Source organism: Mesoplodon densirostris, chromosome 11 (assembly GCF_025265405.1).
Source record: "Mesoplodon densirostris isolate mMesDen1 chromosome 11, mMesDen1 primary haplotype, whole genome shotgun sequence".
Taxonomy (NCBI): Eukaryota; Metazoa; Chordata; class Mammalia; order Artiodactyla; family Ziphiidae; genus Mesoplodon; species Mesoplodon densirostris.
The window spans coordinates 7,260,322-7,285,193 of NC_082671.1; the positions used below are offsets into that span (position 1 = coordinate 7,260,322).

Sequence of the window (24,872 nt, forward strand, 5' to 3'; positions counted from 1 at the left end):
CATGACATCACGTAGAGGAGTGTCCTCACGTCCCTCTGGTGGTGGCTGTGGCCCACTTCACTGCACTCTGGGCCCCAGTTCAGACCCTCCTCATCTGTTTAGAACAAGCTGAGAGCTCTTGGCACGCAGACAGGAGTCCGAGGCTCTCAAAGCAGAGTGTCAGGCTGCTCTGCTTTCCAGCTAAAGCAGGTCAGACAAGGATCTCACTGCTCACAGCCAAGAAGGTCGGGTGAGGTCACAGGATTCCTCAAAGGCAGGGACCTGGACAAATGAGCTCCTGGCCAGAGCAGAATCTGGACCCTGTGAGGGTTGCTCCAATATACCCAGCCTTAAACACGGCCACCCTGGATGGGGTCTGATGCCAAATCATCACAAATACATAACCCCTCCTGCCAAGACTCTGGGAAATATTTTGCAAAGCTACTTCCACCTGGTTGCTTCCCTCAGGAGCTGGCCTGAAAGAAGGCCCCAGGCCAGCTCAGGACCAGCCTTCGCTGATCTACAGAGGTAAACCCGGAGATCCAGTCAACAAATGTCTCCAACAAAGAGTTATCAAGCATCTACTGTGTTCCGAGCTCTTGGGAGCTCTTTTTCAGGCTCTGAGGCTGCGAACCAGGAGCTTATCTCCAAGTGGAGGAAGGTGACAGTAAGCCAACAAACCCATAAATAAGAAACCAGCAGGTGGGGATAAGAGCAACAGAAGAAATGTCAGGCTGGCTGCTTCAGAATGGGGATTGAGGGAAGGCCAGCCAGAGGAGGGCAACGTTCTGGTTGGGATGGAAAAGCTAAGAAAGGTTAGGGCAGGTGGAGACTGGAGCCTTCCAGGCAGAGGGAAGAGCCGGTGCAAAGCCTGGAAGGAGCCCAGGAGAGAATGCAGGCCCGTGAGGCTGGAAGGTCTGGGAGGAGAAGCACGCCACCACGCGCTGGGGGGAAGGCAAGGGATCTTGCGTCCTATGTGACAGGAAGCTAAGCCTGACGTGGTAGACACGGGTGGGAGAGAGAGGGACGGGAGGACGTCTGCATCAAGACCACCCCCTCTGAGGGGTCCCAGGGACACATGGGGCCTGACTGCAGCAGCTAAGCAGGCAAGAGAGGCCACTGAGCTGAAGGCCATCCCATCTCAGAGCGAAGACTCCTGAGGTCTGGCAGGCCTCCTTCGACGGCCCTCAAAGGGGTCTCTCGGGCCATCCCAGCCGGTTCCACAGGGAGGCCCCTGGGCCAGGGGCTGCTGCCCCAGGAGGTGGGTTCTCCAGCCCCCTTCTCCTCCTCCCCGCTTTGAGCCCCACCCCTGCTGCTTTCCTTGGCGTCCCACGTGGTGTGTGCACCCCAGGCGGGAGGAACAGAGGATGGGTGGCTCTGGTCTCTGTGAGAGTTAGCACTCTCCCCCCCACTGCCGAAGGGCTGCTTCCTAGCGAAGACCACAGGGAAGAAGGCTGTCTGAGGGTTACAGACAGCTGGCCGTGGCAGGATCCCTGAGACGCGGAGACAACATCCGGTTACAACAGAAAAAAAGTTCTCATCATGACCTTCAAGGACCCTTGCAACCTCCTCCCCGGAGCCCAGGTGGTGTCTGCCATCCTCTTGCTCCCCATGTGAATGTAGGTTAAATCTGCCCACAACACTTCATTCAAGGCCTAGGGCAAGTCACAAATGCCTTCCAATCCTGCCCTCCATGCCCTCCCATGGCCTAAGGGGATACAGACCAGCAATCGGGACCCTCCCTGGCCTAGCCACCAGCCTGCATCTGTTGCTCTGCCCCCGACTGCAGCCCAACCCCCGTTCCCTGCAGCCAACTAGACCTTCCAGGTATCCCGCTGACTCTGAGCCACACCCTGAGCTTCCCTGGATCAAGGCTCCTGTCGGCTGTTTCCTCCTGTGGGTACCCATTCCTCCCTTCGCTGTTCATTAAAATTCAACCAGTCTTCAAAACCCTGATTTAAAAAACAAAACAAAACAAAACATTTTTTAGACCGGAAGGAATTTCTCTCAAACTCACCGTTGTATTCTAATTATTCAGAGACCAGAGAAGCCCTTAGTTGAATGCAACCCTTTGGAGATGCTCAGAGACTGTGCCTGAGGGAGTTCCATGTCCCAAACCAAAACCTGGTCCATAGCAGGCGCCTGATGTGCATGTTCAGATCTAACTCAATTTAAAGCGTGCTTAATATCTGAGTCCAAAATCTAAATACATGGAAGGAAAGACACAGCTGCCCTCCCCCCTCTCAACCACGCCTGGCCCTGGGCTTGCACACGGGGGGCACATCCTCCATGCTGCAGAACTGACCCGCCCCCAGTAACCTCACACAGAGAGCCCGTCAGGACCAGCTCTTTGCGCCAGGGGTGAACCCAGGCTTGGCCAGGCCTCTCTCTCAGCCCGCATAGGAGTTACTGAAATCACGCCCCTCCCAGGAAGTGACCATGGCTTATCGGGTTACACAGGAAACAGGAAACCTGGCTGCAGAAACCAAAATAGCTTAGCATCCCACTCCTGCCAGGGACTGAGATTTCAAGGGCACTGAGTCATAACGGATGCCTTTCTCTGTGTGAGTGTGTTTACACTTCCTCTTTCACAGGCAGACCTGCTGGCCTCCTCAGCGCTGCTCAGAAGACTCACACACACTTAGCTTGTTTCTGTCCCCACACAGGCTTGGATGCCAGGCTGCTTCTTCTTCTCTTCCCTGGAGACCTCCTAGGCCCTGCTGTAGGAGAGGAGGACCTGTACGCCCACCACCTCCCCACACCCAGCCACAGCTCTCTCCTCTCTCCTCTCTCTCTTTCTCCCCAGAATCAAATCGAACCAATAGGACAAAATCACCCACACAGTCCCACTTCGACAGCTCTTCCCATCGGAAGCACTACTTTGGCCATCTTTCCCCAAGAAATGCAATTGCCTTTATTATTCTCTGTTGCTTATCTTCCCAACTAATGTGTATCATCTCTGAAGTCAGAATTCATATGTATATTCCCTCATTTGCCACGGAATCCGTGATGCTGTGAGCCTCCGGGTATCTGCTTAACGCACAGGACCGGGATGCAGTGAATGCGTGAACTCTACCCATGGTCATGGAACGCCCACCTGCTCAAAGGCAAGCTGACGACTTGGAGCTTTAAGGAGAGGAGAGGATGTCACATCACAGACAAGGGAGCCACACAGCCTTGAGAATAAGACTAAACTGGGGATTTCACTAGCTTGGACACAAAGCATCAGGGTCACAAAGCCAGAGGTCCCGAGTCCAAGGAGAGGCACATCAGTGAATGAGGGAGAATACAGAAAAGGTCTGCCCCCCGCGCAGCTGCCATATGCCCTCGGCCAGCCTACACACATGGTACTCTGGCAACTGGGGGCACCTCCTGGTCCTCTGGACACTGTCCCCAGCATCTCATCAACACTGCCCACAGCATCGGGAGCCCCTATCCGATATTCACGTTTGCTGTTCAGGCAATGGCAGCGCATGGAAAAGATGACTGTGAACAAGCAGGCCCACACAGGTCACCGTCAACTCGCCGACATCAAAGGGGGCCCTAGTTCTCAAAGGAGCCCCGAGGGAAGGTCAATTTGTTTCATCCTTTAAAATCATCTGTCCATACAACCAGACTCCGGAAGAACCTACCCTTTCCCTTAGCTCACGCTCCTGTTTCACACACGCTCTCCTGGCTGACAGGGTACTGGATTAGTGGTTCTTTCTTCTCCATAAGCATCAGGGCAACTGAGACCTAGCACCCATGCCTCCCCCTGACCCTCAGCAGGCTCACAGAAGCATCCAGACACGTCCGTGCTCTGGGTCACATTCTCTGGCTTCACGCTCTCGAGCACCAACAAGAAGGGAGGTGGAAGAATGTTGAGTTAAACCTCGAGGTCACCACGAGGCTTGCTTCTCATGCCATTTTTTCCCAGAGAGGGTCACAAGGACATCTGGCTACCCATCAAGTCCAAGGTCTTACAGCTCAAGAGGAGAGAGAGGATTTCAACTCTCGGCCTCAGTGCCTATCAACTCTGGCTTGGCCCATGGAGCCAAGCTAGGAAAGGGGCCCCAGCGAGACTCGGCAGGTGACTGGCTGCCGTGATAGCAAATGTAAGCAGTTATTTCACTCAAGACAATCTATTTCCAGGGGCAAAGCAAAGCAAAGACCCAAAGAGAACTCACTTCTTCCTCTTCTATGCCAGTCAGATCCCAGAAGTAGCCCAGTCGCATCTGTAATCTCTTCCAGTTTTCGAGAAACATGGTAGCTTAAAAAGAAAGGAAAAAATTCTATTAATTCTGAGCACCCTCAGGGTTCCCCAAGTGAGGATAAACTTATAAATTTCAAATTTAGGGACTTGCTTTAAAGCATTGATTCCCTTCCCCAACCCCAACTTCTATCTGGGACAACTGAAAATACTCCACATCCAGGAGAGCCCAAGAGATATATTTAAAGGGAGACACACACACACACACACACACACACCCTTTCCCTATTTCTAGGTTATAAGAAAAGGGTAAACACTGATCTCAATAAATGAAGGAAGAACAGAAGGATAAAGGAAGGAAGAATGGAAGGGTTTGATGGTTTGTGGTCTTTTTTGACAAACCTCGTCTTCCCTATACGCTCCCTCTTCCTGCACCTTCCTCAGCCCTCTCACTTTTTTCTCCATCTTTCTGTCCCCAGCACAACTTCCCTTCTCTGGGCCCACATCACCTCATTCTGCGGTTATGTAACATCTCCGAGTCGTTCTACCTGAGTCCAGGGTCTCAGTGCCCCGCCCCCCATCCCGCATGCAGCTGGAAGACGCATCTCCCCAAAGGGCCATTCACTCATTCTTCCATTTGTTTAGCAAAGACTCGTTGAATGCCTACCGTCCCGACACGTTGGTTAGCCTGCCTTCTCCACCCACAGCCCTTGAAGGGCAGCCCAACATGCTCCAGAAAGAACCAGCCCCCTCTGCCCTACAGCCATGGCTTCTTATGCCAGGATTGGACACCTGACCCAGAGCCCACTCATGGGCCAATCAGATTCTCTCTTTTGAAAACTGAAACTAAGAGACACAAAGAGAAGCAGAAATGGGACGAACCATGCAGCACGTGAAAGAAGGAGAGAGGTTTCTGATTCCTCCTTCCCGCTCCAGTTGCCTAGGGGCCTGGCTATATTTAATTTCCTGCATCCATGAGCTTGCTTCTTACTTTCTTATAATCTCTTATTATTTAAGCAAGCTTGAATGAATTCCCAATTAAAAAAAAAAACCCAAAAAACAAAAAAACTAGACCTGAGGTACCTTCAATATACAAAACAACGTTCTAGACATCGTGAGGAAGATTAGGTAAATCTGATGTGGATTTTGCTCTCAAGTTGTTTAGTCTACAAGAAGAGATTTTACGTAACTACAGTACAAGGTATAATGCGATCAGGGCCTTAAGATGACCCAGATAAAAGGCTGGGGGCATGCAGAAGAGAGGGTGCCAGCTGCCAGAGCATCTGAGCTGAGCCTTGAAGAGCAATGGCATTTGGGCAGTGCAGAGGGGCAGGGAGAGGGAGGATCCCAACACCCCCCCCCAAACTTTCAATGGGTCCCTATTGTCTAGACTCTTCCCTCTGGATACAGGGGCCTTGGGTATCTGGCCCAGCCCATCTGTCCACATCTATTCCCACCATTTGTCAGCACACACCTCACACCTGCATTGCTGATGTAGGCATCGCCTCGCTGTCCTCTTCATCCCCAGTTTTTGCAAACTGTGCCCTCGCCCACGCTACCCTCCAGGGCTGCCCTCCTCCATTCCTGACCAGCTCATCCTTTCCTGACCGAGTCCCATAAGGTCAGCCTCCCAGGCACCCATTCCTCTGCACTCCTAACACCCTTAGATCTGGTGCCCTGGAAGAGGCGGGGGCATGGCAGTCCCTGGGGCCACCCCTACCTTTCTATGCCACCCCTACCTTTCTACTCCACCCCTGGTGAGAGCCTGGGCGCCCTCCACTACCTGTCGCACTGGACTGTCGGCTACCATTCAGGTCTGCGGCGTAGTAACAGGACCGCAAACTCTTCTTTGGCTCGTACTTGCCTCTGTTCACCTGGGAACAGCACCGGGCTGAGCAAAACAAACACCCACCTGCTGGCTGAACGTATGGTTACTTAAAGCTACATTTGTTTCACTTGGCGCTATGCTAGCTACTAGCTGCATCGTGGTACACGGATCTGTATCTTTTCTCCCTGGGATTTGAGACCTTGTCGGATGGGTACCCCAGCTCCCGACCCTGGCCTTGGCCTGGGGATGGTCTCCGAACAAGGAGTACGCCCCCCCTTTTCCTGCCCTCTTCTCAGTGACCGAGGAGGGCTCCGCACACAGACCGAGGTCTCCGTGAAGGAGAGAAGTCAGACTGGGAACAGAGGACGGGGCAACAGGGTCACTGAGGGGGAGTCACGGGGACATGGAGGACCGTCGTGGCCATGGAGGGCAGCTCACAGCTCCTGGTGGGAATCACGCCCAGGCACCACACGGTGTGCTCTGCATGCACATCCCACTGACGGTCACGGGAACACTAGGGTGCAGGTATCACTTCACCCGCTTGAGAGATGAGGACAGTGATGCTCCAAGGTGGAGGACCAACGCCATCCCAGGCTAACTCAGCACCTCGGCTAAGAGGACTGACTTCAGTGACACAGGGCTGGGCATGTTGGCTGGCACAAGGCGGGACTGGGACCCACGGTTAGGACTGCCTGACCCTGAAGTCACTGTCCTTAACCTCATCTCTTTACTTCTCCCTTCCCTACTTTTCAATAGGGCTTCACCCTCTTTCCAAAGTTCCCTGGAGTTTGAAGCCAGAACCCTGGAGGAGCTGGGCCTGACTGCTCTGCTGGTCCCGGGTCCTGCTGACCCGTCTCAGGGACCCCTGTTCCCGCCCCACCAGCAGCCTCATCGCTCTCTCTCCGTGGAGAATCACTTATTCTCCCAACCTTCTCCCTGGAAAGCTTGGGCCCTGGCCCAGGCCCACCCAGCACAGCACCACTGATCATAATAATCATGTAATGACAGGCATTACTATTATTACTTTTTTAACATCTTTATTGGAGTATAGTTGCTTTACAATGGTGTGTTAGTTTCTGCTTTATAACAAAGTGCATCAGCTATACATATACATAAATCCCCATATCTCCTCCCTCTTGCGTCTCCCTCCCACCCTCCCTATCCCACCCCTCTAGGTGGTCACAAAGCACCCAGCTGATCTCCCTGTGCTATGCGGCTGCTTCCCACTAGCTAGCTATTTTATGTTTGGTAGTGTATATATGTCCATGCCACTCTCTCACTTTGTCACAGCTTACCCTTCCCCCTCCCCATATCCTCAAGTCCATTCTCTAGGTCTTTATTCCCGTCTTACCTGTCTTACCCCTAGGTTCTTCATGACCTTTTTTTTTTTTCTTAGATTCCATATATATGTACTAGCATACGGTATTTGTTTTTCTCTTTCTGACTTACTTCACTCTATATGACAGACTCTAGGTCCATCCACCTCACTACAAATAACTCAATTTCGTTTCTTTTTATGGCTGAGTAATACTCCATTGTATATATGTGCCACATCTTCTTTATCCATTCATCTGTTGATGGACACTTAGGTTGCTTCCATGTCCTGGCTATTGTAAAAAGAGCTGCAATGAACATTTTGGTACATGACTCTTTTTGAATTATGGTTTTCTCAGGGTATATGCCCAGTAGTGGGATTGCTAGGTCATATGGTAATTCTATTTTTAGTTTTTTTAAGGAACCTCCATACTGTTCTCCATAGTGGCTGTATCAATTTACATTGCCACCAACAGTACAAGAGGGCTCCCTTTTCTCCACACCCTCTCCAGCATTTATTGTTTGTAGATTTTTTGATGATGGCCATTCTGACTGGTGTGAGATGATATCTCATTGTAGTTTTGATTTGCATTTCTCTAATGATTAGTGATGTTGAGCATTCTTTCATGTGTTTGTTGGCACTCTGTGTATCTTCTTTGGAGAAATGTCTATTTAAATCTTCTGCCCATTTTTGGATTGGGTTGTTTGGTTTTTTGTTATTGAGCTGCATGAGCTGCTTGTAAATTTTGGAGATTAACCCTTTATCAGTTGCTTCATTTGCAAATATTTTCTCCCATTCTGAGGGTTGTCTTTTGGTCTTGTTTATGGTTTCCTTTAATGTGCAAAAGCTTTTAAGTTTCATTAGGTCCCATTTGTTTATTTTTGTTTTTATTTCCATTTCTCTAGGAGGTGGGTCAAAAAGGATCTTGCTGTGATTTATGTCATAGAGTGTTCTGCCTATGTTTTCCTCTAAGAGTTTTATAGTGTTTGGCCTTACATTTAGGTCTTTAATCCATTTTGAGCTAATTTTTGTGTATGGTGTTAGGGAGTGTTCTAATTTCATACTTTTACATGTACCTGTCCAGTTTTCCCAGCACCACTTATTGAAGAGGCTGTCTTTTCTCCACTGTATATTCTTGCCTCCTTTATCAAAGATAAGGTGACCATATGTGCGTGGGTTTATCTCTGGGCTTTCTATCCTGTTCCATTGATCTATATTTCTGTTTTTGTGCCAGTACCATACTCTCTTGGTTACTGTAGCTTTATAGTCTGAAGTCAGGGAGTCTGATTCCTCCAGCTCCAATTTTCGTTCTCAAGATTGCTTTGGCTATTCGGTGTCTTTTGTGTTTCCATACAAATTGTGAAATTTTTTGTTCTAGTTCTGTGAAAAATGCCAGTGGTAGTTTGATAGGGATTGCATTGAATCTGTAGATTGCTTTGGGTAGTAGAGTCATTTTCACAATGTTGATTCTTCCAATCCAAGAACATGGTATATCTCTCCATCTATTTGTATCATCTTTAATTTCTTTCATCATTGTCTTATAATTTTCTACATACAGGTCGTTTGTCTCCTTAAGTAGGTTTATTCCTAGATATTTTATTCTTTTTGTTGCAATGGTAAATGGGAGTGTTTCCTTGATTTCACTTTCAGATTTTTCATCATTAGTGTATAGGAATGCAAGAGACTTCTGTGCATTAATTTTGTATCCTGCTACTTTACCAAATTCATTGATTACCTCTAGTAGTTTTCTGGTAGCATCTTTAGGATTCTCTATGTATAGTATCATGTCATCTGCACACAATGACAGCTTTACTTCTTCTTTTCCGATTTGGATTCCTTTTATTTCTTTTTCTTCTCTGATTGCTGTGGCTAAAACTTCCAAAACTATGTTGAATAATAGCAGTGAGAGTGGGCAACCTTGTCTTGTTCCTGATCTTAGAGGAAACAGTTTCAGTTTTTCACCATTGATGATGATGTTGGCTGTTGGTTTGTCATATTTGGCCTTTATTATGTTGAGGAAAGTTCCCTTTATGCCTACTTTCTGCAGGGTTTTTATCATAAATGGGTGCTGAATTTTGTCAAAAGCTTTTTCTGCATCTATTGAGATGATCATATGTTTTTTTCCTTCAGTTTGTTAATATGGTGTATCACATTGATTGATTTGCATATATTGAAGAATCCTTGCATTCCTGGGATAAACCCCACTTGATCGCGGTGTATGATCATTTTAATGTGCTGTTGGATTCTGTTTGCTAGTATTTTGTTGAGGATTTTTGCATCTATGTTCATCAGTGATATTGGCCTGTAGTTTTCTTTCTTTGTGACATCTTTGTCTGGTTTTGGTATCAGGGTGATGGTGGCCTCGTAGAATGAGTTTGGGAGTGTTCCTCCCTCTGCTCTATTTTGGAAGAGTTTGAGAAGGATGGGTGTTAGCTCTTCTCTAACTGTTTGATAGAATTCGCCTGTGAAGCCGTCTGGTCCTGGGCTTTTGTTTGTTGGAAGATTTTTAATCACAGTTTCAATTTCAGTGCTTGTGATTGGTCTGTTCATATTAAAAATAATAGTAAACGTTTAACAAGAAACATTTACTATTATTTTTAATTGTAATTTGTAGGCAGCCATGCCTAGGGGATCGTGGTTGCTGTAAACAAATACACAATCGCATAAAACACACAGCAAGGCTGTTAAAATAACAAAATCAAACCCTAAGCCAGGAAGCGCTGACACAATCCCACCGTATTTGCTTTCCCTGCACTGATGCTATGTGAGAGGAAGTCAGGGGAGCTGGGGGTGGTGAAACGGTCGCAGACCTCACAAGGGGTGGGAGGTATCTATTCATCCATCGCAGAGAGGAGGGAAGGTACAGCAGAAAACCAAGTTTCCCCATGACCAGGAATCACGCATCCCAGGAGAGGTCTTGAGGGACTGTGGACCAGAGTCAGGAAGCTTCCGCTGCTCAGTCACAGTAATATCCGCCAGACAGATTCATGGGAATGAGGGGTGCAGCATATCAAAGCATGAGTGTGTATCTTGCGCTCCAATCGGTTCAAATGGATTTGGGGTGATTACAAGACGCCGCCTTTTGACAAGCAGGCACAGAGCCGCCTGGCACCTCCTGGGCCACAAGCTGCAGCTTCAGTTTGCTCTCCTGACCCTTCCTGTGAACAGTTCCACAGCTACACGGCCACAAGTGCCCTGTCCTGCGACTCCCTGCCTCTATTCTGTGGGCTGACGCTGCCCACATTCCTGGGTAGTGGTCCTTCTCCCTGGGAGAACAGAGTCTCTGCTGGACACCTTCCTCGGTGGCCTGGTCATGCGGGAATCTTTCCAGCTCGGTTCCGTCTCCACCCATGTAGAGGTGCCCGCAGGGGACAGAGGCCACTGGGACCAGTTCTGGCAGCAGTGCTAGAACACACCTCGCCTCTCTCCTGCTCACACTCCCGGGATGTGTGACTCACGGCCCCATCCTGGTGTGTCCTCCAGGCCCCCTGGAATCACGGATAAACCTAGCAGCTTCTGCAGCAGGACAGTGGCCCTACCGGTCTGTAATCCGATGGGAAAGATGAGGGCCTGCACTGGATGGATGAGTGAAAGGCAGGCTGCTACTCCCAACGGGCTGAAACATATCCCCTTGGTCCCTTCCTTAATACCCGTGGGTGTGTCTTCTTAGAAATGTTCAGTGACCGCGGGGTGGTTATTCCAGGTTATCCCAGTTTGTAAGAATAGAAGTGTGTGTGTGTACACGTGTGCATGCGTGTGCTTATAGTCAGATAGCTGTGGCCCAGAGAAAGTTTATTACCCCAAGACTCTGGGGGGAAGGGAGGAGGAGGAAAATGAAGGAACTATTTGTTCCTTCCTTCACAGATCCCTTTGGTGAGAATATTGAAAACATCCCTCTGGCATTAAGTAAAATCTCTGCAGTCTACACTCGCCTTGTTCCGGGAATTGCACTGAGCATGGAGGCAAGAGACCAGGTCTGGACCCACCTTTACCCCCAGCTAACTTCGTGACTGTGGCAGTCACCCCACCACTCTGAGTGTGACACCAAATGACATCTAGGACTTTCCATGTCTTAGGAGATGTACCTGGAGGTACCTATGAGTGTGTTAGGAGTTTTCAAAGCATGCATGGGTTCAATCTCCGAATAAATCCTACATGAGATTAATACCAGATTCACATTACTCTATCTCTTTAAAAATATATATATATAAAGCCACGGAGGATATTCTTAGTTCTATTCACATGTATGAGTAAAGGAGAGAAATCTATTGTCCCTAAAAATGCTTTTTAAGATATAAGGACCAAATACTAAGGAAGTAAACCGAGGGATATGGGCTTTAGAGCTTGGTCACTGTACCCATTTAAAGGTACCCCCCAACAGAAGCAAGCCTCATGGTGACAACTTACCCCACAGAGCCATGAAGATGGAGAAGAAGACAGTGGCAGGGTTGTCAAACAGGTGGCTGGCCTGCGCCGTTCCACAGGCTGAGCTGAGGTTCCAGTAGTCACAGGACTTGTCACACAGGGGACACATGGTGAAGGCATTCTCTTGGTCACACATCTCTTTGCTGCAGAAGACAGAGGCTGCTGGGTCAGGGGGGCTCCAGCAGGACCCTTCCCAAGCCCATCACCCCCAAAACAGCTCCCACTTCCGAATCCCTGCTTGAGCTTATCAACTCCAACAGCGAGATGTGTTAGAGAGTTGGAATTGGATTCTTCCCTTTGGAAGTGTTATTCTTATATCTCGTCTTAAAAAATGAATGGGCTACCTTTGGAGGTATGGAGCCCCCCGTCACTAAAAGTGGCCCAACAGAAAGTTAGTGACCATCTATCAGAGATGCTGTTCATTGGACAATGCCACATGAAGTCCATTCAAAATGTGCTGAGTCTATGGGGCTGGTGGGGCGCATCAACAATTGTGAATAAATCACCCAGCAGAGGTTAGATTCCATTGTCCTCATTCAAGCATGGGCTGTCTCATCAGTGAGTAAGGCTGGTCACACAGAGGAACAAACATGAATGTGCAGCTGAACAAACACGAGTGTGCGGCTGAACCAACACAATTCCTTCCTCTGGAAGGAGAAGCCATGTGAAAAAGAATGGAGTCAGGTGGCTGGAAGCCCATTTCTAAGTGCACCAGCCATGTGACCGTTTGTAGAAAGGGAATTAGTAACCTCAACTTAATAAGAATTATCACAGATCTAGAGAACAAATGTATGGATACCAAGGGGGAAAGGGGGGGTGGGATGAATTGGGAGATTAGGACTGACATATATACACTATTGATATTATGTATAAAACAGATAACTAATGAGAACCTGCTGTATAGCACAGGGAACTCTACTCAATGCTCTGTGGTGACCTAAATGGAAAGGAAATCCAAGCAAGACGGGATATGTGTATACATATAACTGATTCACTTTGCTGTACAGCAGAAACTAACACAACCTTGTAAAGCAACTATATTCCAATAAAAATTCTAAAAACAAAAAATTTTAAGCAAAAAGAAAAAAAAAAGAATAATCGTAACCATGAAATGGGATGAGGGAGGCCAGAAGAATAAGGTAAATTCTTCCAAAGTCTAGATTCCAAGATACTTGGAGAACCAAGAACTAGTCAAATAACCATCACCTATATTCTCACCTATTTTCAGTGTATTTCTATTACAAGACTCATGAATATATTTGAAATTCCATTCATTCGTTAGGTGATTAGCTGGGCCCAATAAATTTAGGCTCATCAGAGTGCTTGCAAATAAGAACCGAAGGATTCTCGGCCCTAACTGGCTTCCCCAGTAACCCTCCACACTACATTCTGGTAGGAAAAATGAATGAACTCATCACTCTGGTGTGTAGTATTCCCCCTGGGGGATGGGTAAATGGCTAAGCTCATGGTTTTGGGAAAAAGGGTGGAGAACTGGCAATTTCATGAAAATGAAGCACTGGCTGTTCTCACAGAGCAGCTGGAGCCACAGTGATGGGGCCGCAGGGGATCCCAGGCTGAAACCACAGCTGGGTTTCCTCCGGAAACAGGCAGCAGAGGGCGCTACCGAGCACGGTACAGTCGGAGGCCGCAGCCGGCGGAGGGAGCTGGTACCTGGGCGCTGAAGCCTGGGATTAGATGAAACCCAAAAGCCGACAGGATGCCTGCGTCTAGCTCCCCATCGCTAAGCAGTCGAAAGGTTTCACCGAGGGCTGTCACTGTCTGTCAAGTCCCAGCTTTCAGGTTTGTTTTTAATGAGCCACGGCACGGAAGGCCTTCTGTGTGAGAGAATGGAAACTCTAGGTCTCCGAGGATAAATTCCAGTTCCGCCACTGACTCGCCGCTAAGCTCTCCATTGGCAAGTGTCAAGAGCGGCGACTCGCTCACATAGACAATATTAAATAGTAATTTCTTAATAATAAGTTCAGCCGTGCTAGCTTCACCTGGGCATGCGCTTGTTGGTAACCGGAGAGTAAGGTTTATTTTAAGTCTTCTGGGTCAGACACATGTTGGCTGCCAGGTGGAGGAGTTGCTGCTTTTGGAGAGGAGAGTACCTCTTAGAAAACAGACTCACGTGGAAAACAGTGGGTCTGCACAAAGTCTAGTAAAGAGCTTTGTTTCTAAGCCATTTCTAAGAAGACATGAGTTCTCGTGCTGCGGAGGGTTTTTTTTTTTTTTTTTACACATAGAAGGGGGTGGAATCCTAGAACACCTAATCTCAATCAAAACTAGTCAATGCTAAAAGGTCAGGAGTTAAGAAGTATTAGCCACCAACTTGGCGCACTTTGAAACTTAAGGGCTGTGTACATTATTGGTTTTAAAATTAGAATGCAGTCAACTGCCAATCATTTGTACAAAATGGCAGTCATGGTACATGGATACTCCTCACATCTTTTAAGTTTGAAGTCAGAATGCTCTACGTGTATTGGGTTGGGGTTTTTTGTTTCATCTTTTGGGTTTTTTGATGCAAGCAATTTGAACAGAATTCTGGAGAAATTCTGCCTTAGGATGACATTAAAAGGATTCTATAGTCTCTGAAAGAGGCTGCCTCTAGACAAGCTGAAAGATGGGGGAAGCTCCCCTAGAACTGAAGTCAGGTCTGGGTCATTCACTAGCTGCATTCACCACAGATTCCTAGTTCGAAGTAACAGTGGCTATAAATGCAGTGGTGTATTTCTTCAATCTATCATTTTCTCTATGAAGCAGAAAAAGGTTGATGAATGGGCTGACCATCAGGTGAACCAAGACCCCAGAGTGGGTGGTGTCCTCAATGAGTGACCCACTGCTCACAGGTCAGGTGACACAGGGCTGTACTAGCCACAAAGGGAGGCAATTATTCAGGAAATTCAGACAGAACATCTGCTATTAAGGTCTCAGATCTAAACTAACCAATTTTTGAAAATATGGTTTAGATTAATCAGCTTTAAAAAAATGCTCCACTCTTTCCTAGGCGTGTAAGCAAATGGAGAACAAATGCAACCAACCCCTGGCTAAGTCAAGGAAGGTTCTATAGATGTATCGTGCACATATGGAATTATTATTTACAAGTGACCCTTGTGTCTCACATATCAAAGTTCTTGGCGATACAAGGTACCATTTAAAGTTCCACACGATGTAACTTTTCTGGTTTTGATGCTGTACTGTAGTTACATAAGACAACATCACTGGTGGAAACTGGATGAAGGGTACCCTGGGCCCTCTGCACTCTTTTTACCACTTCCTGTGAATCTATACCGTTTTCAAAATAAAGCATTTTCTAAAGTGATACACAGATACTAAATTCCAGGCTCAATGCCAAAATTAGAAACCTTTAAAATAATCCCAGGAGGAGTGCAAGTTTTTTGTTTTTTGTTTTTTTGTTTTTTTTTTTGCGGTACACGGGCCTCTCACTGCTGTGGCCTCTCCCGTTGTGAAGCACAGGCTCCGGACGCGCAGGCTCAGCGGCCATGGCTCACGGGCCCAGCCGCTCCGCGGCATGTGGGATCTTCCCGGACCGGGGCACAAACCCGTGTCCCCTGCATCGGCAGGCAGACTCTCCACCACTGCGCCACCAGGGAAGCCCCGCAAGTTTTTAATCATGCTTAGGAGTGGCTGATAGACACAGACCCTAGAAGAGTACTATTCGTTTGGATTCAGTATTGGGACTTAGAGGCTATTCCTCTGTTGATGAGGATTGGTAGTTTGTGAGTTTTTGCCAGGTGTAGAGCTTGGACTTTTGATAGACATACAATTACGATTAAGGGGCAGTTCTCAAAACCTTCTTCATAGTATGCTTAAGTTTTTCTATTTCCACCTTCCTGATTTGCCACACCCTACTCTGAAAAACTGGCAACCAAAATTTCAAATTTTATAATAGCCAATTTCAAACCTTTCTGTTATAGAAAGTTATAAAACAGTTTTAAAAAAATTTACCACAGATTCCAGTATGTGAGTATATACGTACCCGCTCCTCACAAAACACTTATATCACTAAATTAACTGTCATGAAACAATTCTGATACTTCCTTCTCGTGATGACTACTCATATTATATTTCATTCTACTCTGTCCTACCTTATTCTAGTTCATTTAAAAGGTAAAGATTAGGGCTTCCCTGGTGGCACAGTGGTTGAGAGTCCGCCTGCTGATGCAGGGGACACGGGTTCGTGCCCCGGTCCGGGAAGATCCCACATGCCGTGGAGCGGCTGGGCCCGTGAGTCATGGCTGCTGAGCCTGCGTGTCCGGAGCTGTGCTCTGCAACGGGAGAGGCCACAGCAGTGAGGGGCCCGCATACCGCAAAAAAAAAAAAAAAAAAAAAGTAACAATTAAATTGATTCTATAATCCATTAATGGGCTGCTATCCACAGCTCGTAAAACGTCACACACTCCAGGATGTCTGCAATGGTAATGATCACATTTTACACGCATCTAAACCTGCACATACCTGAGTGTCCACACATGTGCATAGATAAATGACTTTGCAGGTTGTGTAGACCATGGTCACTTCCAGCCGCAGTGGTCACTGTCACATGCATTCCCATGTGGAGAACCAGGGCACAAGTTCTAAGTCCTGATGTCAACCAGCACACAGATGCCCTACCCGCCGCGGTGAGTTGGTTCGAGGTGCATATGGTATGGAGTCCCCAGCTTGGATCAACCTGAGGGCCAGCTCCCCAGGGATCCCAACCGGGCAACTGAGCCGTTTTTTCTGAGACTGAACCAGGTGGGGCCGGTTGGAGCAACTGGGCTGCAGGGGAGGGTAAGGGCCCTCAGGAAGACTGCACCGCTTACTGGAAAAAGCAAAGACCTTGGAGCAGGTGGAACTCAAATCCCAACCCTGACAATGATTAATTGCTGAAGTTGGACAAGTGACCTCAGGTAGCATCCAGGTCTCCATCTCTCTGAGGTGAGAATACCTATTGTTGACAATACTGATCTCTACAGGATCAAAGAAACAGCACACAGAAACCACCTAGCACCATGCCTGGTACAGCTGAGACCAGGAATCTGGTAAGTGCTCGTGCTTCCTTCATGCTGCACAAGGCAGAGCCCGGAAAACACAGCTCCTGTGACCGAGGTCCCAGAATGCCAGTCCTGAACCCGGAACGGATGACACCACAGTGTTTACACACAAACATATCCAAACCCTCGTCTCTCATACCAAGGTATTGAGCTTTATTCTAACGACTGACACGGCCACCTCCAGTGTCCCTAATCTGCGATAGCTTTTCTATAGAGTGACATAACGGAAGATCACCTGGTTCCTGCCACTGGTGGATACGCTTTCCTCAAAGAGCACAGCTCTTGCCTGTTTCTTCGGGGTGGCCCCGACTTCCCCCATCCCTAACCCCAACTGTCGTGGACACCCGCAGGCTGCCCAGTGTCCCCATCCCCCGGGCTACTGAGGGAGCATCCCTGCTGGCACAGTGTCATCCTGCCCCCAAGCCACGACTGGTTGACCCAGAGCCTCTCCCTAAGCCGAAAGGAGTCAATAGGACTCCTTCACTTGGGACCAATCGAGTCTAAAGCTCTCAGGGATGACACCCATGAGCTAAAAGCAGCAGTGTTGACATCCAATGGAGAAACTCTGCAGCGAAACAGATAAATACTAGAACTAATCAGAGACAGGCAGTAAACAGAAGGAGCCCCTATGGCCATAGTCCCTTGGGCTAGCCACGTGCCTGCCACTGGGTCCCTTGAGGGCCCCCCGAAACCCTGAGGATAAATTCCCTTTTTATGCGTATGTTAGTTCACATGCATTTCTATCACTTGCAACTGAAGGAGTATTAAAATACACAAATGAGGGAATTCCCTGGCAGTCCAGTGGTTAAGACTCCCCGCTTCCACTGCAGGCGGCCCGGGTTCAGTCCCTGGTCGGGGAACTAAGATCCCTCATGGCTCGAGGCATGGCCAAAAGAAAAAAAAAGTGAAATGCATAAAGAATGCTTCCGTTTGCAAAGCCAGTTCTGGAGATGGTAAGAGATTTAAATTCTAAATATTGGCTAAGTGTCTCAAACTCTATTTCCACATATATTGATTCATTCGACAATAATTTATTAATACTTTGCTGTGTGCCAGACGCTGTCTACTTTAGTCCTCACAACACCACCATGAAGTAGGTGTTATTATGACCATTTCACAGCCAAGGAAACCAAGAGTCAGGGAGTGAGGTACCCAGTCACACAGCTACTAGGTAACACATTCAGTCCTAAAGGATGCTCTTTTTAAGTCCCTATTTTCTTTGTAGGATCTCTCTTCTCCATCAGGATCAACCTTTGTTCCATGTCTTGGATCCCCAAGAGCCCCGCTACGGGGCCTGTCACCTCCTGCAGTTTCTGACATCCTGAGCCAGAGCTGAGGCTTCCTCAGCTCCAGAGCTGCCTGCTTCTGCAGACAGCCTCACAGCATCTTATCCCAGCAGCGTCTGACCACATAGATGCCATCTCTATCCAATACCACTCAACACTTCCTGCCTTGGGTCATCTGGGAAACCAAAGGGGAAAAGTCATGAAATTGAGGGGGAAAAAAGCTTTTCTCAGTCATGATTTCTTTTTCATCAGTTTTCAGACCCTGCCCAATCAGACCCTGGTCCTGGAGAAGAGCTTGACCAGGAAAGGAAGTGGCCACACCCAACGTGGCTCTGAGCTGTTCCCAGAATCTGTTGCTCCCAGACCTCTCAAGAGGGAAGTGACAAGTGACCTGCTGCGTGGTAAGGAAAGTGGGAAGGAGAAGGACAAAGGGTGAGGCTTTGGAAGGAGGCGTCTGAAATGTACAATGTACTTGCAACTGGGGTGAAACTCCAAACGCCTGACACGTGAGAACTGAGCCTTTTCCGTTAAAACCAACTCACCTGGGAATATCTTCTTCAATCGTTGCACATCCATAAAGAAACACGATGACCCCGATGACGGATGATGGGATGAGGAAGGATGTATATAATCCCAGCCAGGCAAAGTACAGTCCAATTTTTTCTCCAAAATACTTTCTGGAAAAGGAAGAAAACAAAACATACTGAGAAGATCATAGAGTTTCCTTCTTTCTGTTTGCTCTAAACCTGAGAATGGGTTGAAAAAAATGGAAAGGGACCAAAGTTACATGGGGAACAGGGGACCTCAGCACAAGGAATCAGCAACTGGTCTTTTCTGAAATGAATCACATTCCATTAGAATCACATATACACACCTGTCCTGGCTGTTCGTGTAAAGTAGCTGCAAGAAGGAATCCAGCCCTAACAGCAAACTGAAAAAAATGCCACACATTTTGGCATCTTTACCAGACAAACATGAATAACATATCGGCATTTCATGAGTGCCATAGTATTCAACCCACAGAAAAACACACCTTTTTGAAACTAGCTTATTTAAACAAAACACACAAATTTGGGGGCATGTATACTGATATATACAAACCAACAAAGATACACTCATAGAAAAATGACTAGAAGAAATTCGATAAAATATGAGTCATGGTTTCTTTAGCTGATGGGATTATGGGTGGTTTTTATTTCTTTATTTTTTTTTATCTTTCTGCATTTTTTAACTCTCTACTTTGTTCATGAATTACTTTTAAAATAAAAAATGATTTCTTTTAAAAAGAAAAGGTACTAACCCACATCTTTTTGTTCCCCACTTCATAAAGTTAGTAAATGACCACATAAAGCCTCTGAAAAGGGGTTTTCCTTTTCCCTTAGATAAATATTGATTATGGATACCTGATGAGAAAAATACAACCCACAGAGGAGACGTATATTCTATTTCTCACGAGCCTCTGATATAAACCACAGAGGGAAATGGGAACCCAGCCCACCCGTTGATGGAAGGACCAGAGAATAAGAGGAACAAATAAAATCTATGTATCCACCACCAGAATGCTGCTTCCACGTAGGATAAAGACACTTCCAGGAAATATAGCTTCCACCCTAACAACAAAAATCTGTTAAATCAAAACTTTTCGTGAGCCCATCAGGGAGTGGACGTTGCAAGATAACCAGGTGAGCTGAAATGACAAGCTCCTCCAAGGCAAGATGGGACACACGGCAGTTTTGTGTTTGGCAGAGCATGGGAAGGAAAGGCAGTCACCATAAAAGTGAGTGAGGAGGGGCTTCCCTGGTAGCTCAATGGTTGAGAATCTGTCTGCCAATGCAGGGGACACAGGTTCGAGCCCTGGTCCGGGAAGATCCCACATGCCGTGGAGCAGCTAAGCCCGTGCGCCACAACTACTGAGCCTGTGCTCTAGAGCCCGCAAGCCACCGTGCCACAACTACTGAAGCCCGCGTGCCTAGAGCCTGTGATCCGCAACAAGAGAAGCCACTGCAATGAGATGCCCGCGAATCGCAACGAAGAGTAGGCCCCACTCGCTGCAACTAGAGAAAGCCCACGTGCAGCAACAAAGACCCAACACAGCCAAAAATAAACAAATGAATAAATTTATTTTTAAAAAAGTGAATGAGAAGCAATAACCAAAAATTTTTAAGGCTCTGGAAGTTGAGTATAGGTCAGCATGACAGATTAGAATAACTGGGAGCTCCAGACACAAGAAGATTTTGCACTCAAGATCCTATCCAACGACCACCACCTGGTTACTTGTGAGAAGGATCATGGGTAAGGTAGCAACCAGAGAGAGCCCCCTTAGTTGCACACAGGCCTGAAAGCCCACCCATCTTCCAGAACCATCTTTCATTCACACCAAAAGCTTTGAGCACCAAGTAACAAGGATTGGCAGTCTGATGCTGGGGGAGGGGAAGGAGAGAGACCCCCTGTGGCAAAGGACCGAAAGGGAAGGGTGAGGACCAATTTTCAGTGCTCCACAACCCACACGAAGCATACAGTAATAGCATCCTGCCGGCAAAGGAATCTGAAGCCTGTGGTACACAGAAAAGGACTCTAGCAAGAACAAAATTCAAAGCCACCTCCACCTCTGACTGGACTGACTCCACCCCTCACTATCAGTCTGACAGAGAGGCATAAGCCCATTTCCAGGTGTAAATACCATCTACTTCAGTTTCTACTGCCCTTTCAAACACGATGTCCAGAATTCAATAAAAAAATCTTGAGAAACATTAAAAAAAAAAAAACACTGTCAAGAAATGAGGAAATCAACAAAACCAAAATTGATCTAGATGCCAGAATTATCATACAGGGACTTTAAAATAATTATAATAATATGTTAAGGAAGAATCTACTACAAAGAAGGACAACATACATGAGAAAATCGGGACTTTGCATAGAGAGACAGAAATTCAAAAGTGTAACATGGAAATGCTAGAGCAAAAAAATGATAACTGATGTGAAAAAATGTCTTTGTGAGAGTGCCTTAGTAGGTGACTGAATGTAGCTGAGGAAAGACTCAATAAACTTGAATATAAGTCAATGAACATCATCCAAAGTAAGATATAAAGAGCAAAAAGAGTAAAGAAGGAAAAAGAATCCAGCAATCAAGAGCTATAGGCAATATCAAAGGATCTGTCATACATGTAATTGAAGTCCCAGAAGGATTAACAGAAACAGGACAGAAGGAGTATCTGAATGGATGTTGGTTAAGAATTTCCCCAAATTAATCAAAAACAACAAAACAGATCCAAGAACTCCAGAGAACCCCAAGCAGAATAGATACAAAAACAAATATAGGGCTTCCCTGGTGGCGCAGTGGTTGAGAGTCCACCTGACGATGCAGGGGACATGGGTTCGTGCCCCGGTCCGGGAGGATCCCACATGCCGCGGAGCAGCTGGGCCCGTGAGCCATGGCCGCTGAGCCTGCGCGTCCAGAGCCTGTGCTCCGCAACGGGAGGCCACAGCAGTGAGAGGCCCACATACCACAAAAAAAAAAAAAAGAAAGAAAGCTGATACAAACAAAATAATCTTCAGAACAAAGAACAGATATAAAAAGGGACATCAAACAATGATAAAATGGTCACTTCATTAAGAAGGCCTACTAATCCAAAACACATACAGTAAAATACATGTGTCAAATGCATAGATCAAAATGCATGCAATAAAAATGGATAGAATTGAAAGGATAAACAGACAAATCCTCCAGTATAAATTAGAGATTTCAACACTTCCCTTCAGTAGTTGACAGACCAAGTACAAAAAAGCAGTAAGGATACAGAAGGCACTTCAAACCAACTTGACTGAATTGACATTTATACAACACTCCACCAAACAACAACAGAAAATACATTCTTTGCAACACACATTCACTAAGATAGACCATATTCTGAATCATTAAGGAAATCTAATAAATTTAAAATAATTGAAATAATAAAAATGTTGTACCGTGACCACAACAGAATTAAACTAGAAATCAACAGCAGAAAGCTGTCTGGAAAAATCCCCCAATATTTGGAAATTAAACACTATCCTTCTACATAACCCACGGGTCAAAGAAGAAATCACAAAGAAAATTAGAAAGTATTTTTGACTGAGGAAAATAAAAACACACATATCAAAATTTGTGGAATGCCATTATACTTAGAATGCCAGTAATACTTAGAGAGAAATTTATAGCATTGAATACTTGGTATTAAAATAAGAAAGTTTTCTTTTTAAGTTCATCTAGAATTCCTTTTATTGAAGTATAGTTGATTTACAATGCTGTGTTAGTTTCAGGTGTGCAGCAAAGTAATTCAGTTATACATATACATAAATTCATTCTAAAAAAGAAAGCTTTAAATCAATCATCTAAGCTTGCACTTTAAGTAGAAAAAGAACAAATTAAATCCAAAGCAAACAGAAGGAAGGAAATAATAAAGGGGGGAACAGAAATAAATGAAATTGAAAAGAGAAAAATCAATGAAACCAAGAGCTGGTTGTTCGAAAGGATCAATGAAATTGATAAACGTTTAGTCAGACTGGTCAAGAAAATAAAGGATAAAACACAAATTACCAATCTTGGGGGGAAAAAAGAGACATCACTACAGTCCTTATCTTCCGTGTTAGTGAATGTGATAATACTAGTTGTTTTTTCAAGGGTGTTCACCTCACCTTCTCCACTAGTCTATTACCCAGCTCCAGCAGAAGAGAGGGGAAGAGAGAAGGGAGGAGACAGATGAGACATAATAAACACAAACTGCCTGGTTCTTTCATCCTGATTGTCTTGTTTCACCTCATTTTTCATTCTCCCAACATCTTTCCCAGGTGAGAACACTGACACTCCCTGGACACACAGACTTGTCTAAGGTCACGTGGCCAGCGCCTGACAGAGCAAGAATTTGATCTCTTGGCACCTGACCCCACCGTGTCTGGTGCTTGTGCCAACGTAACAACAGCAGCAACAGTAACTGATGTTTATTGGGGGCTAATTATTTGCCAAGCTCTATTCTAAGAAGATTATAAATATTCTTATTTTTTAGTCCTCACAACCCTCAGAGGTAGTATGTTATTATCCTCAAATTATAGATGAGGAAACTATGAAGTACAAAAAGTTGACTAACCCAAGGTCACACGGCCAGTAAGAAGCAAAGACAAGATTCAAATTCAGAGAGTCTAACTTGAGATTCCAGCTCTTAATGTCCACCTTATACTGACTTCTAGGAGGAATTTCGAGAAGGAAAGGAAATGGATGGGCAGGAGACATGCCCAGGGCAAATTTGCTAAGTTCTAAAAGAACTACACCTAGCTACCCATCCATCCCCCATTCCCCGCAACATCTTCACGCTTTTTTCCAGCTCTGAAGCTTTCCCATCACAGCATCCCATCCGAGGCATCCAGCCACTCAGAGACGTAAGATTTCCCTGACCACTCTCCTAACCTGTACTATCTACAAATCTTCTCTACCATTGCCTCTTAGGCTTTCGCTGAAGGAGTCGAACTGATAAATTAAATCCTACTGGGATACTTTATCACTTCTTCCAGGAAAATGTTTGCATTCCAAGCTTTATGGAGATACAACGCCTTCACCTCTTAAAGGAGTGGGTAGAATATTTTGAGGGGTTCTTCTAGCTGCCCCACATAGGCAGCAGACTACTCTGTTTACCCATAAAAATGCTACTGGCTGGAGAGGGGGACAGAGAGCCTGAGCCCAGAGCCTAGATACCTGGGAAAGGGAGACAGGAAGGTCAGAATGCATGAAGGTAAGAACAGATGAAACGGAGAAGGATGAAGAGCCAATTATGTCACTTAAGGGAAACAGGACAGCAGGGCTGAAAACTCAGATGCCCCGAGGAGCCAGGCAGGAAACATGAATGATTGAAGCAGACCAGGCAGGACCAACCAAAGCATCTCCAGTGAACAACTAGAGGGCTCGTGTCCATCTATGGGGAGCAGTAGGTACTCATCTCCAGCAGTCCAGGGTGACGTGGGAAAATGAGACCAGTATTACCAGATCTTACAATTTTCTGAAAAAAAAAAAAAGCTGGAAAACTGTATTTCTCCTAATTGTTAAATGCTGGCAACTAATTTAACTGAAAAACAATGTACAACCCAAATGAACGGCACTGGAGGGTTGAACAGTGCCCATGGATATGAGCTGGTACCTTCTGTGGAACAGCAGAGATCACAGGACACAGGCTCTGGAGTGGGAAGGGCTGGACAAGAACCTGGCCTCTGCTGCTTCCTAACTTGGGAAAGTCTCTTAGCTTCTCTAAGCTTCATTTTTCCCATTTGAAAAATATGTCAATGTGAAAGTTAAATGAGCAAGGTATACGAGGACACAGGTCAGCAAGCAATGAACATTAACTGTTGTACAGGATATTACTCTAAAAATTGAAGGGTACGACTACATTAAAATAAAGAACCTCTATTCATCAAAAGACACTAGTGAGTGAGTGAATAAACAAAACACAGAATGGGAAACATATTGACATACATACGTCCCACAGTGGACTTGGATCTGGAATACATGAAAAGCTTCCAAAGCTCAATAAGAATTACGCAGACAATCCAACAGAAAGATGGGCAAAAGACTTGAAGGAATGCTTGGTTAAAAAAAGGTACCCAAGTGACCAATAAGCATATGAAAAGGTGCTCAGCTTCACTAAGCATCAGATCATCAGGGAAATGCAGATGAAATCGCAACACAATACCACTGCACACTCGTGGGAACAGCAAGAATGAGAAAGGGAAAATGCCAATGTTGGAATTCCTCCACATTTTTCCAAACGCT

At 46.2% G+C, this 24,872-nt stretch overlaps 1 protein-coding gene across 1 annotated transcript in view; it reads right to left on the reverse strand.

Moving 5' to 3' along the window:
• Positions 1 to 24,872, reverse strand: part of ANO2 (anoctamin 2) — a 321,064-nt gene that overhangs the window by 154,836 nt on the left and 141,356 nt on the right. The window contains exons 10-12 of the mRNA XM_060112253.1: positions 18,622 to 18,756; positions 11,719 to 11,879; positions 4,146 to 4,228 (exon numbers count right to left, since the gene is read on the reverse strand). Of these exons, the coding sequence (XP_059968236.1) occupies positions 4,146 to 4,228; positions 11,719 to 11,879; positions 18,622 to 18,756 (379 nt within the window). The remainder of the gene's footprint in view (positions 1 to 4,145; positions 4,229 to 11,718; positions 11,880 to 18,621; positions 18,757 to 24,872) is intronic.